Source organism: Hylobates moloch, unplaced genomic scaffold (assembly GCF_009828535.3).
Source record: "Hylobates moloch isolate HMO894 unplaced genomic scaffold, HMol_V3 SCAFFOLD_12, whole genome shotgun sequence".
Lineage (NCBI taxonomy): Eukaryota > Metazoa > Chordata > Mammalia > Primates > Hylobatidae > Hylobates > Hylobates moloch.
Window position 1 is genome coordinate 47,750,514 of NW_026652287.1, and position 14,105 is coordinate 47,764,618.

At 59.4% G+C, this 14,105-nt stretch overlaps 1 protein-coding gene across 2 annotated transcripts in view; it reads left to right on the forward strand.

Annotated features, from left to right (window-relative positions):
* Window positions 1–14,090, forward strand: part of TECR (trans-2,3-enoyl-CoA reductase) — a 38,469-nt gene extending 24,379 nt beyond the window's left edge. For both annotated transcript variants that reach the window (XM_032169953.2, XM_032169952.2), the window contains exons 2-13: window positions 10,622–10,672; window positions 11,302–11,353; window positions 11,753–11,797; window positions 11,896–11,999; window positions 12,078–12,193; window positions 12,278–12,383; window positions 12,875–12,947; window positions 13,039–13,082; window positions 13,154–13,211; window positions 13,290–13,378; window positions 13,728–13,773; window positions 13,854–14,090. In XM_032169953.2, the coding sequence (XP_032025844.1) occupies window positions 10,622–10,672; window positions 11,302–11,353; window positions 11,753–11,797; window positions 11,896–11,999; window positions 12,078–12,193; window positions 12,278–12,383; window positions 12,875–12,947; window positions 13,039–13,082; window positions 13,154–13,211; window positions 13,290–13,378; window positions 13,728–13,773; window positions 13,854–13,981 (912 nt within the window). In that variant the 3' untranslated portion in view covers window positions 13,982–14,090. The remainder of the gene's footprint in view (window positions 1–10,621; window positions 10,673–11,301; window positions 11,354–11,752; window positions 11,798–11,895; window positions 12,000–12,077; window positions 12,194–12,277; window positions 12,384–12,874; window positions 12,948–13,038; window positions 13,083–13,153; window positions 13,212–13,289; window positions 13,379–13,727; window positions 13,774–13,853) is intronic.
* Window positions 14,091–14,105: the final 15 nt, after the last annotated feature.

The window sequence follows — 14,105 nt, forward strand, 5'->3', positions numbered from 1 at the left end:
TCTCCCCCTCTTTCTCCCTCTCTCTCTCTCTCTCTCCCTTTGTTTTTTTTCTTTTTGAGATGGAGTCTCCTCTGTCACCCAGGCTGGAGTGCAGTCAGTGGTGCACTCATAGCTCACTGCAGCCTTGACCTCCTGGGCTCAAGCAGTCCACCTACCCTGGCCTCCCAAAGTGCTGAGATTACAGGCGTGAACCACTGCACCCGGCCTTTTTCTTTTCTTTCTTTCTTTGTTTTTTTTTTTTTTTTTTTTTTTTTTTTTTTTTTTTTTTTTTTTTTTTTTTTTTTTTTTTTTTTTTTTTTTTTTTTTTTTTTTTTTTTTTTTTTTGAGATAATGTGTCTTCTGTCCCCCAGGCTGGAGTGCAGTGGTCCAATGATAGGTCACTGCAGCCTTGACCTCCCCGGGCTCAAGCAATCCTCCCAGTCTGGCCTCGCAAAGTGCTGGGATTATAGGCGTGAGCCACCGTGCCTGGCCTGCCTTTTCCTTTCTCTGTTGCACATAGCCCTGCTCTCTAGGATGGAGGCATTATTTTATTGTAGGAGCTTTGGGCCTGAGCAAGCTGGGTAGACACTCACATGGGCACTTCCAGGCTACTTACCTTGGGCGAGGGCTTCCTCGTTCCCAAGCCCCAGTTTTCCAAGCCACTTAACAGGCATCACAGTCTTTTTCTTCTCTTTCTTTTTTTTTTTTTGACGGAGTCTTTTTTTTTTCAGACGGAGTCTTGCTCTGTCGCCCAGGCTGGAGTGCAGTGGCGCAATCTCGGCTCACTGCAAGCTCCGCCTCCCGGGTTCACGCCATTCTCCTGCCTCAGCCTCTGCGAGTAGCTGGGACTACAGGCGCCCGCCACCACGCCCGGCTAATTTTTTGTATTTTTTAGTAGAGACAGGATTTCACCGTGGTCTCGATCTCCTGACCTCGTGATCCACCTGCCTCGGCCTCCGAAAGTGCTGGGATTACAAGCGTGAGCCACCGTGCCCGGCCTGAGACGGAGTCTTGCTCTGTTGCCCAGGCTGGAGTGCAGTGGCGCGATCTTGGGCTCACTACAAGCTCCGCCTCCCAGGTTCACGCCATTCTCCTGCCTCAGCCTCCCGAGTAGCTGGGACTACAGGCGCCCGCCACCGCGCCCGGCTACCTTTTTTTGTACTTTTAGTAGAGACAGGGTTTCACCGTGTTAGCCAGGATGGTCTCGATCTCCTGACCTCGTGATCCACCCGCCTCTGCCTCCCAAAGTGCTGGGATTACAGGTGTGAGCCATTGCGCCTGGCCCACAGTCTTTTTCTTATAGGGCCTGGGTGAGGCCTGGGTGGCGGTCTCAGCGTAGTCCTAGGTACAGGGTGAGCATCTGATAGATGTCACATCTGAATGAAACAGGCCAGAGCTGTGCCGCTCTGGGTGGCCAGTGCTCCTCGGAGGCCCTGAGGGCACAGCCCCAGGGACAGGTGTAGGCTGTGGGTGCCACTGAGAATGGGGGGCAGGCCCAGGGCTGAGACCCAGGTTCTCCGACTTCGCCCTGTGTTTGTCCTGTGCCATATTCATCCTCCGACTCCTGTGGCTGCGTCGCCCAAGCCAGGAGCTCGTGTGTCTGATGACCATCCTCCAAGGCTGGATTGCTACCTGCTTGCTCGGGGCTCCGCTGGGTGGGAACAGCAACTCCAGCTTCTCCGGGTCCCGGGCTACCGCTGCCTCTGCACCTGGCCCTGGCCTCGGATCCGAGAGCCCAGGGACATTGGCATTGAGACCCTGGCACCTCTCGTCTTGTCAGCACGGGTAGAAGACAGGAGCAGAGCACTCCAGGGACCTGGGAGTGGGAGGTCAGCGTCTCTCAGCCCTTCTCCCCACCCTGGGTGACATTCTGCTTCCACCGTGGCGCCTCGGGGAGGCTGGTGCAGCCGCCCCCGGGTGCCACTGAGAAACGAGGTCACACGCTGAGGCCACTGGGGAAGGTGGTATTTCTGGCCGAGCAGGTGTGGCCTGTGCAGCGTTCCTGGCAGCTGAGCCCTAGGTCTTCTCAGCCATCCTGGCATTAGCAGGTTGACTTGATATTTCTGGAAGTGGGAAGGAAAGGGAGCCGAGAGGGCTGAGCCACTGAGCCAGAGTCCAGATGAATGTGCCAGAGTCTCTGCATTTGTGATGGGGGCGAGTGATGGGGGTGAGGTGGCCGGCGTGGCTCTGGGCATGATCGGGTCAGGCCTCCGACTTCTGTGCTGGGCATTGCCTGGACAGGGAGCTCAGGTGATGAGTGCAGCAGGGCTTGTGCCCGGTGCAGGGACGGTGAGTGCCTGGCTGGCCAGCTGCAGGACCTGTCAGGCCCTTTGTGTCTTTACCTGGGGCCCTGGTTGCACTGACCAGGGCTCGCACCCCCAGCCAGGCCTCTTGTGCCCCAGACTTGGGAGAAGATGCTTCCTACCAGGGAGTGCAGTCCCCTGCGGGGTCCGAGAGAGCCTGCTGGAGCTTTGAGCTCAAGAGGTGGGCTGTGCGGCACCATATCAGCTCTGCAAGGGGACCCTGGAGGCCCATGTGTGGTGGGGTATGGCCTGGCTTTGAACATGCACACGTGGTCTTCTGGGCTCTGGGATTTACTGCTTAGATCTTGGCCTCTTCATCTGTGAAACGGAGCTAATGGCTCCTGCTCGCCCCGGCTGCTGCAGGAGAGATGTCTGGGAAGCTGTGGCAGTTCCAGCCCCGGGCAGGGAACGTGAAATAACTGTTGGTCGCTGTTCTCACTCATCACCATTAGGCAGGTCACGTCCTAGGACACACAGAAGTTGCAGGTTCATAAGCCATGGGGGATGAGGCCGGCCCAGAATCCAAGCTCCCCCTCTGGCCCGGGTCTGCCCCTAGTCTGGGGCTGAGAGGGCAGGCAGGCGCCTTGCTGTGTCCTGTGGTGTGGACTCTGCCGCCAGCAAGGCCATTGAACCTGCTTGTTTACAGCGGGGAGGGGACTGGGAAGCACCAGGCTTGGCTTGTTTGTGAAGCTGGGGAAGCCGAAGCTCCAGAGGCCTTCTGTGCATGGCTGTGTGTGCCAGGCCTGCAGGCTGCGCCTCCAGGGGGTGAGCAGGAATTGCAGGCCCAGCTCTTCAGTCTCGGCTCAGGTGGTGCCTGCTCCTCCCTCCTTCCCTGTACCTCTCATCCCCACACCCACTCCACTCTCAGGCCATGTTGCCTTCACTTCCACAGTCTGTCCAGAATTTCACTGCTTGTCTCTGCCTTGTGCTTTTTTTTTTTTTTTTTTGAGATGCAGTCTCACTCTGTCACCAGGTTGGAGTGCAGTGGCCCGACCTCTGCTCACTGCAACCTCCGCCTCCTGGGTTCAATCGATTATCTTGCCTCAGCCTCCTGAGTAGCTGGGACTACAGGCACGTGCCACCATGCCCGGCTAATTTTTGTATTTTTAGTAGAGATGGGTTTTCACCGTGTTAGCCAGGCTGGTCTTGATCTCTTGACCTGGTGATCTGCCCGCCTCCGCCTCCCAAAGTGCTGGGATTACAGGCGTGAGCCACTGTGCCTGGCCCTGTTTTTTTTTTTTTTGAGACAGGGTCTTGCTTTGTCACCCAGGCTGGAGTGCCGTAGTGCAATCAATCATGGCTCACTGCAGCCTGGAACTCCTAGGCTTAAGCGATCCTCCTGTCTCAGCCCCTGAGGAGTAGGTGGGACTGTAGGTGCAAGTCACCACACCTGGCTAATTTTTTATTTTTGTTTTTTGAGATGGAGTGTTGCTCTGTGGCCCAGGCTGGAGTGCAGTGGTGCAATCTCGGCTCACTGCAACTTCTGCCTCCCGGGTTCAAGCGATTCTCCTGCCTCAGCCTCCTGAGTAGCTGGGATTACAGGTGCCCACTGCCATGCCCAACGAATTTTTTTGTATTTTTATTTATTCTTTTTTTTTTTTAAGACAGAGTCTCACTCTGTTGCCCAGGCTGGAGTGCAGTGGCGCAATCTCGGCTCACTACAACCTCCGTCTCCTGGGCTTAAGTGATTCTTGTGCCTCAGCCTCCCAAGTGGCTGGGATTACAGGTGTGTGCCACCATACCCGGCTAATTTTTGTGTTTTTACATGGGGTTTTACCATGTTGGCCAGACTAGTCTTGAACTCCTGGCCTCTCAGGTGATCTGCCCACCTCAGCCTCCCAAAGTGCTGGGATTACAGGTGTGAGCCACTGTGCCTGGACCCAGCTAATTTTTATAAACACTTTTTGTAGAGGCAGAGCCTTGCTATTTTGCCCAAGCTGGTCTTGAACTCCTGGGCTTAAGTGATCGTCCTGTCTCAGCCTCCCAAAGTGCTGGGATTCCAGGCATGAGCCACTGTGCCCAGCCCGCTTTTCACCTCTCTGCAGCTCCATCTTTGCTCCCAGCTCCTGCCCTCACTCCTCCAGTCTGTTCCACCCAGCAGTGGCAAGCAGGTAAAGCTGGGGAAGCCAAGTCTTGACCCTGAGGCAAGTTTCATCCCTCCTCTGCTCAAGAACCCTCTATGGCTGCCACTTCACTCACAGTAAAAGCTAACGTCCTCCCCATGGCCCACAAAGCCGTGGCACAGACGGCCACGTCACCTTTCTGCCCTCACCTCCTCCCACTCTCTCTCTGACTCAACTCTGCTCAGGCCACACAGGACTCCTTCCTGCTCAGCCACGCTAGGTATGGTCCAGCCTCAGGGCCTTGGCACTTACTGTTCCTTCTGCCTGGACTGCACTGGTTCCCCCACTGTCTACTGGCCTTTGTTCACACGCCCCTTTCTCAGAAAGGCCTTCCCTGACCACTCTAAAATGGCCATCCTCTTAGAGGTTGCAGTGAGCCGAGATCACGCCACTGCACTCCAGCCTGGGCGACAGTCGGACTCTGTCTCAAAAAAAAAAAAAAAAAAATCTGACCTCCCCCCCAACCTTCTAGTTTTGTTCACAACTCTTGGTGACAAAACATGCTATGGCTATCTGCCCCACCCCCTGCTTCCCCAGCATGCACAGGCTAGAATTCAGGTCCCATGAACCCCAGAGACTGGCTTGGTTTTTTTCACTGCCGTATCCTGGGAGCTGGAACAGTGCCTGGGTTGTGGGATGGAGGGAGGCAGGAATGAATGAATGGATAAATGAATGCAGGCTCCCTGAGCTCTCTTGGCTGGTGGCAGGGCCAAGGTTAAGGTCCCATTCTGCACCAGAGCTGTCTCCCTCCCTGACATCGGCTTTGGGACTGTGCCTGAGCCGGCTGCTGCGGGAGCCCTTCCAGCAGGCGGGAGTGAGGCTGTGCGGCCACAAGGGGGCAGTGGGGAGGGTCGCAGCCTCCGCGGCTTGCAACTAGTCATCCCTGTGGTGACAGGTCAGCTGGGCCTCTGCACAGAAAGTATCTCGCTATTGTTAGGGTTTGGGTTCACTGTGACCAGCTGGGCAAGGCGTCACTGCATCAGCTCTCTGGCCCTGGCTTCCTGTGGATGGGCCCCTTCAAGAGCATGGTCAGTGTCCCAGGAGAAGGGGCCTGTGGATCCTGCCAGGGTTTGGCCCCCTTGTGCACCTGACATGGCTGTTCTGCTAGTGTTGGTCTAATCGTATTTATTTATTTATTTATTTTGAGACAGGGTCTTGCTCTGTTGCCCAGGCTGGAGTACAATGGCATGATCTCAGCTCACTGCAACCTCCACCATCCCAAGTTCAAGCAATTCTCCTGACTCACCCTCCTGAGTAGCTTGGATTACAGGCACACACCACCATGCCTGGCTAATTTTTGTATTTTTATTAGAGACAGGGTTTCACCATATTGGTCAGGCTGGTCTCGAATTCCTGGCCTCAAGTGATCTGCCTGCCTTGGCCTCCCAAAGTGCTGGGATTACAGGTGTGAGCCACAGTGCCCCGCCTAATCATATTTATTCTTTTTTTAAATTTTGAGATGGAGTCTTGCTCTGTCTTCCAGGCTGGAGTGCAGTGGTGCAATATCAGCTCACTGCAACCTCCTCCTCCTGGGTTCAAGCAATTCTCCTGCCACAGCCTCCTGAGTAGCTGGGATTACAGGCATGCACCACCACGCCTGGCTAATTTTTGTATCTTTACTAGAGACGGGGTTTCGCCATGTTGTCCAGGATGGTCTTGAACTCCTGACCTCAGGTAACCTGCCCACCTTGGCCTCCCACAGTGCTAGGATTACAGGAATGAGCCACCGTGCCTGGTCATCATAAGATTTATCCTAAACTGGGGATGATTACGGTAACCCTGTCAGATGGCAGGTGGGGACAGCCCACTTTGCCATGAGGAAATGGAGGTTCAGAGAGGTTGGGTAACTTGCCCAGGGCCACACAGCCAGGAAATGGGCGGGTCTGCTTCTCTGGGTTGTTCACCCACCAGGCGGGTGCATTCCCAGGAGCTGTGACAACTGCTTAGACAACAAGAGCCCCCCTTTTCACTCCTGCCCCTATTAGTAATATCTTCATGATCACAAAGTCAGTGAAGACGGGCTCTGTTGCTTGCGGCACTCCCCTCCGGGCTTGGGAGGCACAAACCTTGCCCCTGCTCCCTCTTGCAGGATGGGCTTCGCGCTGCACCCTGTGTCCTGGCTCTTGGCCCTGCCCTGACCTCGTGCTGCCACGAGTTGCTGTTGGCTGGGCCCAGGAATCTTGGGCCTCCTGGTGAGAATTCCTCTCAGGCTAGTGGAACTGTCATCACAGAGTCACAGGCCGGCAGAGCCACCAGCCTGTGCCCCAGGCCAGAGCGCATGCCTGCCTGTCTGCCCGTTCCTGCCCTCTCCCTGCCCATCGTGCCTGAGGCTATGGGGTCACATCCCTTGCCCGTGGCCATTGCTGGGACCTCGCTGACACCAGTAGCCCCCCTCCCACAGGTATCCCTTCATCCGCCCAGAGCATCTCAGCCTCTCCCAGCCCCTCCAAGTGGCTCCGTGGGCTTCCTCAGGAGGTCCTGCCTCTCCTCCCTGCCTCACCGCTTCTCCTGGAGATAGGGCCAGAGCCTGCTGCCTCCCAGTCTGTTCTCAGGACCCCCTGCCTGGATCTCTGTTCAGCAGCTGCCTGTACCCTCTGCAGCCCTGGGCTTCCCCTGGGAGCCCCTGCCCCCTGCTGGCCTCAGGCCTGGGCAGGCGTGTGTGTGTGTGTGTGTGTGTGTGTGTGTGTGTGGCAGGCACAGAGTAGAGGTTGGGGTGGCAGTGGGGTGTGGGGCGTGGAGCCCTCGATGAGGTCTCACATTAGGCCCTCCCTCTGGGGGGGTTGGGAACCTCTCTTGCTCCTCCCACCTGACTGTTTTTATTTTGATGGGTATTTGGGGCCTGTTTGTTACCCCTCAGCCTTTTAAAGAATAATTTATTGAGGTGAAATTCACGTAACATGAAACTAACCGTTTAAAAGTGAACAGTGGCATTGAGTGCATGCACATCATTGTGCAGCCTCCACCTCTGTCTCGTTCCAGAACATTTTCCTCACTCTGAAAGGAGACCGGGTACCCAGCAGCAGCCACTCCCCATTCCCCCCGCCCAGCCCCTGGCCCCTCCAATTTGCTTTCTGTCTGTCTGCTCTGGGCATTTCGCATAGATATGGGACCCTTTGTGTCGGGCTTGTTTCACCTAGCATAACTTATTTCTTTTACCTCACCTGGAATATCTTATTTAACTTTCTTACTTAGAAATAATTATAGGCTGGGCCAGGTGGCTCACGCCTATAATCCTAGCACTTTGGGAGGCCCAGGTGGGCAGATTGCCTGAGCTCAGGAGTTCGAGACCAGCCTGGGCAACGTGGTGAAATCCCATCTCTCCTAAAATACAAAAAATTAGCTGGATGTGGTGGCATGTGCCTGTAATCCCAGCTACTCAGGAGGCTGAGGTAGGAGAATCGTTTGAACCCGGGAGGTGGAGGTTGCAGTGAGTCGAGATCGCACCACTGCACTCCAACCTGGGCAACAGAGTGAGACTCTGTCTCAAAAAAAAAAAAAAAATTATAGAGACACAGGGAATTGCAAAAATAGTACGGAGAGGTCTCACGCTCCCACCAGAGCCCTTCAGTCCTTTCTCTAGGAGGAGATGGCCGATGCGCTGGGGATTTGGGGCAGGAAATGGGAGACGGGCGCCCGTCCCACTGAGGACTCATCCTGCCCAGGTGGCCCTAGCCTTGGGCATTCCTGTCCCCAGGGGCCCCTAGGCGCCACCTTGCAGCCCGTGCTTACCTCCTTGCAGGTTCAAGCGTCTCCTCTCCTTGGGCCTCATTCTGGCCTGGGCACCACTGCTGCAGCTGTGAGCGTGGCCCCTCTCTCGGCCACCCCCTCCTGCCGCAGCCCGGCGTCCTCTCCCAGCAGCTAGCCGGGACCCTGGTGGCCATACTCTCCCTCTTGGGCCCTGGTTCCGTGCCCAGGTTGGGGGGAGCAGGGTAGGATTTCACCCCTCCCACTAGCAGCTGGCTGGACAGGGAGAGGGGCTGGTTGTATTTTAAGCTGTTGAGTGGTTCAGCAGGAACTCGGAGGCCTCCTCTCCCTGTGGACGCTGGGCTGCCTTCCTGCAGGCCACACGGGCTTGGAAGCATGTGGGCAGTGCCTGCCTGGGGCCCAGGAACTATTAATATACCTACAGCCACAGGGCAGGCCCCGTGCCCGCCCAGGGCCCTGCTATGCTAACCCTTTCCCATGCATCCCGCCCCGTGTCCTCTGTCCCTATCCCACAAATCCCCTTGGTGGGGCCCAACGTCCTGCATGGTGTGACCAAGCTCTTTTTTCTGGCCTCTCCATGTGCCAGTTCTTTGGCCTTGTTATCGCTGTGGCTCGGAGGAGTTCAGTAACCTTCCCCTAGAGGCCACATGGCCAGGCAGTGCCTGGAGTTGACAGCAGGGACTCAGGAGGCCCCATGGGCCAGGATTTCCTGGCTGCTGGACCCATTCCCACCCTCCGGTCCAGGAAGTGGGGGTGAGTGTGTCATAGCTGGGGAAATAGGCCCCCATGCTGTGGTGACTGCCAGGCCAGCAGGGGAGTGAGGATCTGAACCAAACCCACGGGCAACAATGCCTCCCATCCCATGGGGTGCTCCCATCTGTCAGGGGTCACCTAGTGTACCCCATGCATTGTCTCAGGGGACCCTCACAGTCCTAGGAGGTAGTCCGCTTCCTACCTGCCCCCTTCTGAGGCCTAGAGAGAGGTGACATGCCTGGGGTCCCCCAGGGACTACAAGGCAGGACTGGTTACGGTTCCTGAGTGCAGGCCACCAAGCCCCCTTGTCTCCTACTGTCGCTGGGAGTGTGCAGGAGGGGTGCCCAGCTTCTCTGGCTTGACCGTGGTGCCCTCTCCTTCAGGGTGGGCCCTAGCTGCCGTGGCCGGGTCTCCCTGGGCTCTGGGTGGGTGTGCCTGCCCTGGGATGGCCCCGGCCCAGAGGTTTGTTTCTGAGCGTTGTGTCCTGCTCCTTTTCCTCAGGCACCCTCTGGGGGCCCCCGCTGGGGGTTCTGTGGGTAGGAAGGGTCCCCTAAGAATTGCTGGCTGGTGGCTGACTTGGGATCAGGCCTGCCTGCTTGCCATGACCCCTGTATAATAGGATTGCACTGACCCCTGCATAGGGTGGGTCAGATCCCCGGGGGCTGGCTCCCTCCAGCCCTGCCCCTCTGCACCCCCATCGTTCATCACTGGCCTGGGGGCTCAGGGAGGGCTGGGCCAGACTCCTCCCTCAGGGGCTGGCACAGGCCTGGCTCTTGGATGCAGGAAGCGCCGGGCTTTAGTGGGGTGCAGGTCCTGGGTCGGGGTGCGGTGTTTGGGCTGACTCAGTGGAAAGCCTGCCCCACAGGTGGCTACAAGGTGAGAAGTGGGTGGGGAGGAAGGTTGGGGAGGCCTCATCAGCCCAAGCTGGAGGCGCTTACCTAAAACTTCCACGCACCCCGATCCTTTCCACACTTCGAGAGAGGCTCTCTGCACCCATAACTCCAGAATCTGTCACCTCCCTGACACAAATGCACAAGGAAAATAATCCAAAGTGTCTCTTACAGCTCAGAAGGGGAAATGGATGATCTGTCTCTCGGATTCTCAAAATAGCTGGGATTTCTCCAAGCCCAGTGAACTCCCTAGGCCTGAGCTGCGAGCCGGGGCCTGCACGGCCCACTGGCCTCTCACTCTCCTCCAGCCACTGGCTCTGTGCAGGGCGGGGGCTGGGAGGTGTCATCATGCCTGCCCCTGGGGCTTTCCCTGTGCTGGTGCCGTTGAGGGGCTGTGACCACTCAAATGCTGCTTTCAGGGCAGCCTGGCTCCCAGGGGCGACTCCCAAGCCCCCCTCAGAGAAGGTCTGTGGCATGGCTCCTGGGGGGCGTAGTCTGGGGTGGTTTTATATTTAGCTGGGCTGTGGCTGTGGTTGCCACTCGGGTTACATCTGGCACAGAAGCCGGCAGTGCCAGGGCCGGCACGGGCTCCTTTCCAGCACCGCGGCAGAATTTGATCGCGCTTGCCCGTCCCAGGGCTGCTTCGCGTGGGGAGGTCGGTGGTGGGGGCTGAGGGCTGGCAGCTGGGGCTGCTGGCCACCGTGGGCAGAGCCGAGCGGCAGGGCTGGTGGCAGGCGGCATGGACATGAACTTGAGCTTGGTGGCCCGGGAGGCCACCCCAGGCCTCCTCCCTGGCCTCGATGGGCTCCCCAGGCCTGCACCCCCAAAGGTGGCCAAGAAACCTAAAAAGGCTGTTCTCTTCTTCGAGGTGGAGATTCTGGATGCAAAGACAAGGGAGAAGCTGTGTTTCTTGGACAAGGTAGGACTGGGGCGTGGGCTGCACTGGGCCAAGGGCACTGGGCTCGGGACCCCCTCCTTCCAGCCCAGGAGCTGTCCAGTGAGGCCCTTTGTGCCCCACCCCCTGCCCTATGGAGGGGTATGCCCTCACTTGGGGTAGGGTGGATAGCCACGTCCCCTGGGTGTGGCGGGGAAATGGAGGCACAGGAGTCTCAGTGGACCCTGTGGGGATTTTGGTCCTGGGAGGGCGGTGGAGGAGTGAGCCTTGCCCCTGCTGAGGCCAGGCCTGGGGGAAGGGGCTTGGGCTGTCCCTGGGGAGGACAGAGGGCCTTTGCTCCCAGGGGAGTCATGGGTGAGGAGTGGAGAGGAGGGGCAGAGAAGCAGGCTCGCCTTCCCATGCTTAATCCGACACTAGCCGGGCTGGGGGCCTGCTGGCTGAGGATAAAAGTGGAGCCCCAGACCCTTGCTGTCACTGCACTGGCAGGGCCCTCGCTGGTCCTTCCCTGACTGCAGGCAGAGGCCTGGACCCCAGCCCTTTCCCCTTCCCATAGCTGCAGCCCAACCCCCAGCCTGCTGTCCCCTTCAGTACCTCCCCATCCTGGGTCTGGGCTCCCCGCAGAGCTGACGTCCCTGCGCCTGTGCTTCCCCCAGGTGGAGCCCCACGCCACCATTGCGGAGATCAAGAACCTCTTCACCAAGACCCGTGAGTCCTAGGCCCGGCCACACTGCCCCTGCAACCCCACTGACTGGGGGACCTTAGGGTGGGAGGGATCCCATCCTGCACCCCTCTCCCAGGGTCCTGCAGAGATGCCCCGTTGTGGCCCAGGCTTCTGAGGCGTGACTGGGGCAGGCGCCCCCACGTGGCACTCTGCAGGAACGCCCTTGCTAGGCTCTGGGAAGGACAAGATCCCGCTTCTGCCCGCGCTCTTCCGGCCTGTGTCCTAGAACTGCACAAGCCTGACGCTTTGCCCCCGGTTGGGAGGAGCTGTGGAGTCCTGGGGTCCCTGCACCCTGGGAACCCTGAGAAGCTGGCACAGCGGCTGGGCAGCGGACCGGCTGAGCCGTGCCAGGCTGTGGGCTGTGACCGCCCTGTTCTCCGCAGATCCGCAGTGGTACCCCGCCCGCCAGTCCCTCCGCCTGGACCCCAGTGAGTACAGCTGTCCACTTCGGCCCGCCCCCTGGGCTCCTGGGTGGCAGTGGGAGAAGGCCTGGGCAGCCCCTGAGCCCTGGCCCGCCTCTCTGCAGAGGGCAAGTCCCTGAAGGATGAGGATGTTCTGCAGAAGCTGCCCGTGGGCACCACGGCCACACTCTACTTCCGGGACCTGGGGGCCCAGATCAGCTGGGTGACGGTGAGTCCTGACCCTACCCACGGCCTCTTTTCCTGTCAGCCACATTGGGTGACTCATCTTGCCCCCCTCTACCCTCAGGTTTTCCTAACAGAGTACGCGGGGCCCCTTTTCATCTACCTGCTCTTCTACTTCCGAGTGCCCTTTATCTATGGCCACAAATATGACTTCACGTCCAGTCGGCACACAGTGGTGCAGTAAGTGGGGCAGGCGGGAGGAGGGTAGGGGAAGGCAGAAGACCTGCCGGACCAGCCCCAGCTGAGCCCGCTCCCCCTGACCAGCCTCGCCTGCATCTGTCACTCATTCCACTACGTCAAGCGCCTGCTGGAGACACTCTTCGTGCACCGCTTCTCCCATGGCACCATGCCTTTGCGCAACATCTTCAAGGTGAGCCCGCCCCCGCCTCACCCCTAAGCCCCGCCTTTCTTCCCCACCCCGCCCCCACCGAGCCCCACCCCAAGGCCCTTCCTGTCTTCCACTATGCCCCAGCAGAGCCCTACCCCTAGGCCCCCGCTAACCTCCCCAGCCCCGCCCCCACAGAGCCTCTAGGCCCCGCCCGTCCCCTCCAGCCCCGCCCCCGCCGGGCCCCTAGGCCTGCCTATCCACCCCAGTCTCACTCCTAGGCCCCGCCTATCCCCCCAGCCCCGCCCCTGCAGAGCCCCTTCTCAGTTTCGCCCCTAGGCCCCTCCTGTCTACCACGCCCTCACAGAGCCTTGCCCTAGCCTCACCACTTTGCCCCGCCTATCCTCCCCAGCCCCGCCCCAAGACCCCTCCTGTCCTTTCCCACCATGCTCCCAGGACCCTCGCGATGAGACATGGGCAGAATCTGCCCTGTCCGGCGCTGGCCCAGGTCCCATCCCTGCCCCGCTCCCTTTCAGAACTGCACCTACTACTGGGGCTTCGCCGCGTGGATGGCCTATTACATCAACCACCCTCTCTACACGCCCCCTAGTAAGTGGCCTCAGACCGTCCTTCCCTCCCCCACGGTCCCCACCCAGCGGGTCCTCCCCTCATGGGCCTTCCCTCCCTGCTTCCTCTTCAGCCTACGGAGCTCAGCAGGTGAAACTGGCGCTCGCCATCTTTGTGGTAAGGAGGCTGGGTGTGGGGACGGGTGGGGGAGTCTGGGCGGCCCTAGGCTGATCCTGCTTCTCTGACAGATCTGCCAGCTCGGCAACTTCTCCATCCACATGGCCCTGCGGGACCTGCGGCCCGCTGGTGAGTGCCTGCTGGGGGCAGGGGGACAGATGAGCTGGGTGAGGGGGTCTGACTTTCTCCTTCTGTCCTGCTTGCCAGGGTCCAAGACCCGGAAGATCCCATACCCCACCAAGAACCCCTTCACGTGGCTCTTCCTGCTGGTGTCCTGCCCCAACTACACCTACGAGGTGAGGGGCTGCCTTACCCCTCTCTGCCCTGGGACTTGGGGTCCCATGTGGAGGGACCAGTCCCTGGGAGGGGGCGTCTGGCTGGGCAGCTGCTTTTGCCGCTTGCAACGGGAGCATTGGGAGGTGGAGACCGCGGCACCTCTGCTGTGGGGGCCGGGAGGCGTGTGCCGCTGGGCTTCCGCCGTATACAGCCCCGCCTTCGCTGGAATTGGGTTCCCATCCCTGACTCAGAAAGCAGGGGCGGCGGGAGGTGGCTGGCTGAGTCCAGGACATACACGGGGTGCGAGGCTGGCGGAACAGCGGGCCTTGCCCAGCCCTGCCCACACTCACTCTGCGCTCCTGCCCACAGGTGGGGTCCTGGATCGGTTTCGCGATCATGACACAGTGTCTCCCAGGTGAGCCTGCAGCCTTCCCTCGGCGGGGCCCTGCCCCTCCGGGCCGGCAGCCCCTCCCTGACGCCCGTTCTTTCCTGCAGTGGCCCTGTTCTCCCTGGTGGGCTTCACCCAGATGACCATCTGGGCCAAGGGCAAGCACCGCAGCTACCTGAAGGAGTTCCGGGACTACCCGCCCCTGCGCATGCCCATCATCCCCTTCCTGCTCTGAGCGCTCACCCATGCTGGGGCTCAGCCCCTCACCCCGGTGGCATTCTGGGGGAGGAGTGGGGCCCACAGCTCTCCAGCACCCGGAATAAAGCCTGCTTGCCCCAGTCGGACTCGGGCTCTGTGTG